Source organism: Etheostoma spectabile, unplaced genomic scaffold, assembly GCF_008692095.1.
Source record: "Etheostoma spectabile isolate EspeVRDwgs_2016 unplaced genomic scaffold, UIUC_Espe_1.0 scaffold378, whole genome shotgun sequence".
NCBI lineage: Eukaryota > Metazoa > Chordata > Actinopteri > Perciformes > Percidae > Etheostoma > Etheostoma spectabile.
Genome location: NW_022605595.1, coordinates 137,312 through 137,926, shown reverse-complemented (window position 1 = coordinate 137,926; position 615 = coordinate 137,312). Strand labels below are relative to the sequence as shown.

Sequence of the window (615 nt, the reverse complement as noted above, 5' to 3'; positions counted from 1 at the left end):
ACAGCTTTAATTACTAGCTACTTTTGTTACCAGTTACTTTAGTTACTAGTTACTTAAGTTACTCCACTACATTCATCTGACAGCTTTAGTTACTTTACTTTTTTTTCTACTTCTACTCCACTACATTTCAGAGAAAAATATTCTACTTTTTACTCCACATGACAGCTTAGTTACTAGTTACTTCACACATTAAGATTCCTGCATGCTAACCACATGTAGTTTATAAATCTGATGTGTTATTCTACTATCTACTGTGTGTATTAGTACTTTAACTGCAGTAACGGGTCGGACTACTTCTTCCAGATCTGAACCAGGACAGCGGATGTTTTTCTTGCAGCTGAAGGACTGTGAGGAGAAAGTTAGCACGCTGATATAAACCCGTTAGCTCCAGGAGCTAGCAGCATGCTAGCAGCTAGCAGGCTAACGTTAGCTTAGCTTGTGGCGGCCTCTCAGACTAACCTTCCCCCCCCAGCTTGGTCTCCTCCAGCTGTCTCCGGGGTCGCTCCATCTCTGATGAACTAACTAAGAAACGCTGTTTGGGATTCCCTGATTTGGATTCAGCTAACGGCTTCTCTCCTCACTGCTCCCGCTGCTCAGCACCCGGAAACTACCGCA

At 43.6% G+C, this 615-nt stretch overlaps 1 protein-coding gene across 1 annotated transcript in view; it reads right to left on the bottom strand.

Moving 5' to 3' along the window:
* The window catches only part of LOC116686443 (gastrula zinc finger protein XlCGF8.2DB), a 5,387-nt gene extending 4,772 nt beyond the window's left edge, over positions 1-615 (bottom strand). The window contains exon 1 of the mRNA XM_032511456.1: positions 460-615. Coding sequence (XP_032367347.1) covers positions 460-508 — 49 coding nt within the window. The 5' untranslated portion in view covers positions 509-615. The remainder of the gene's footprint in view (positions 1-459) is intronic.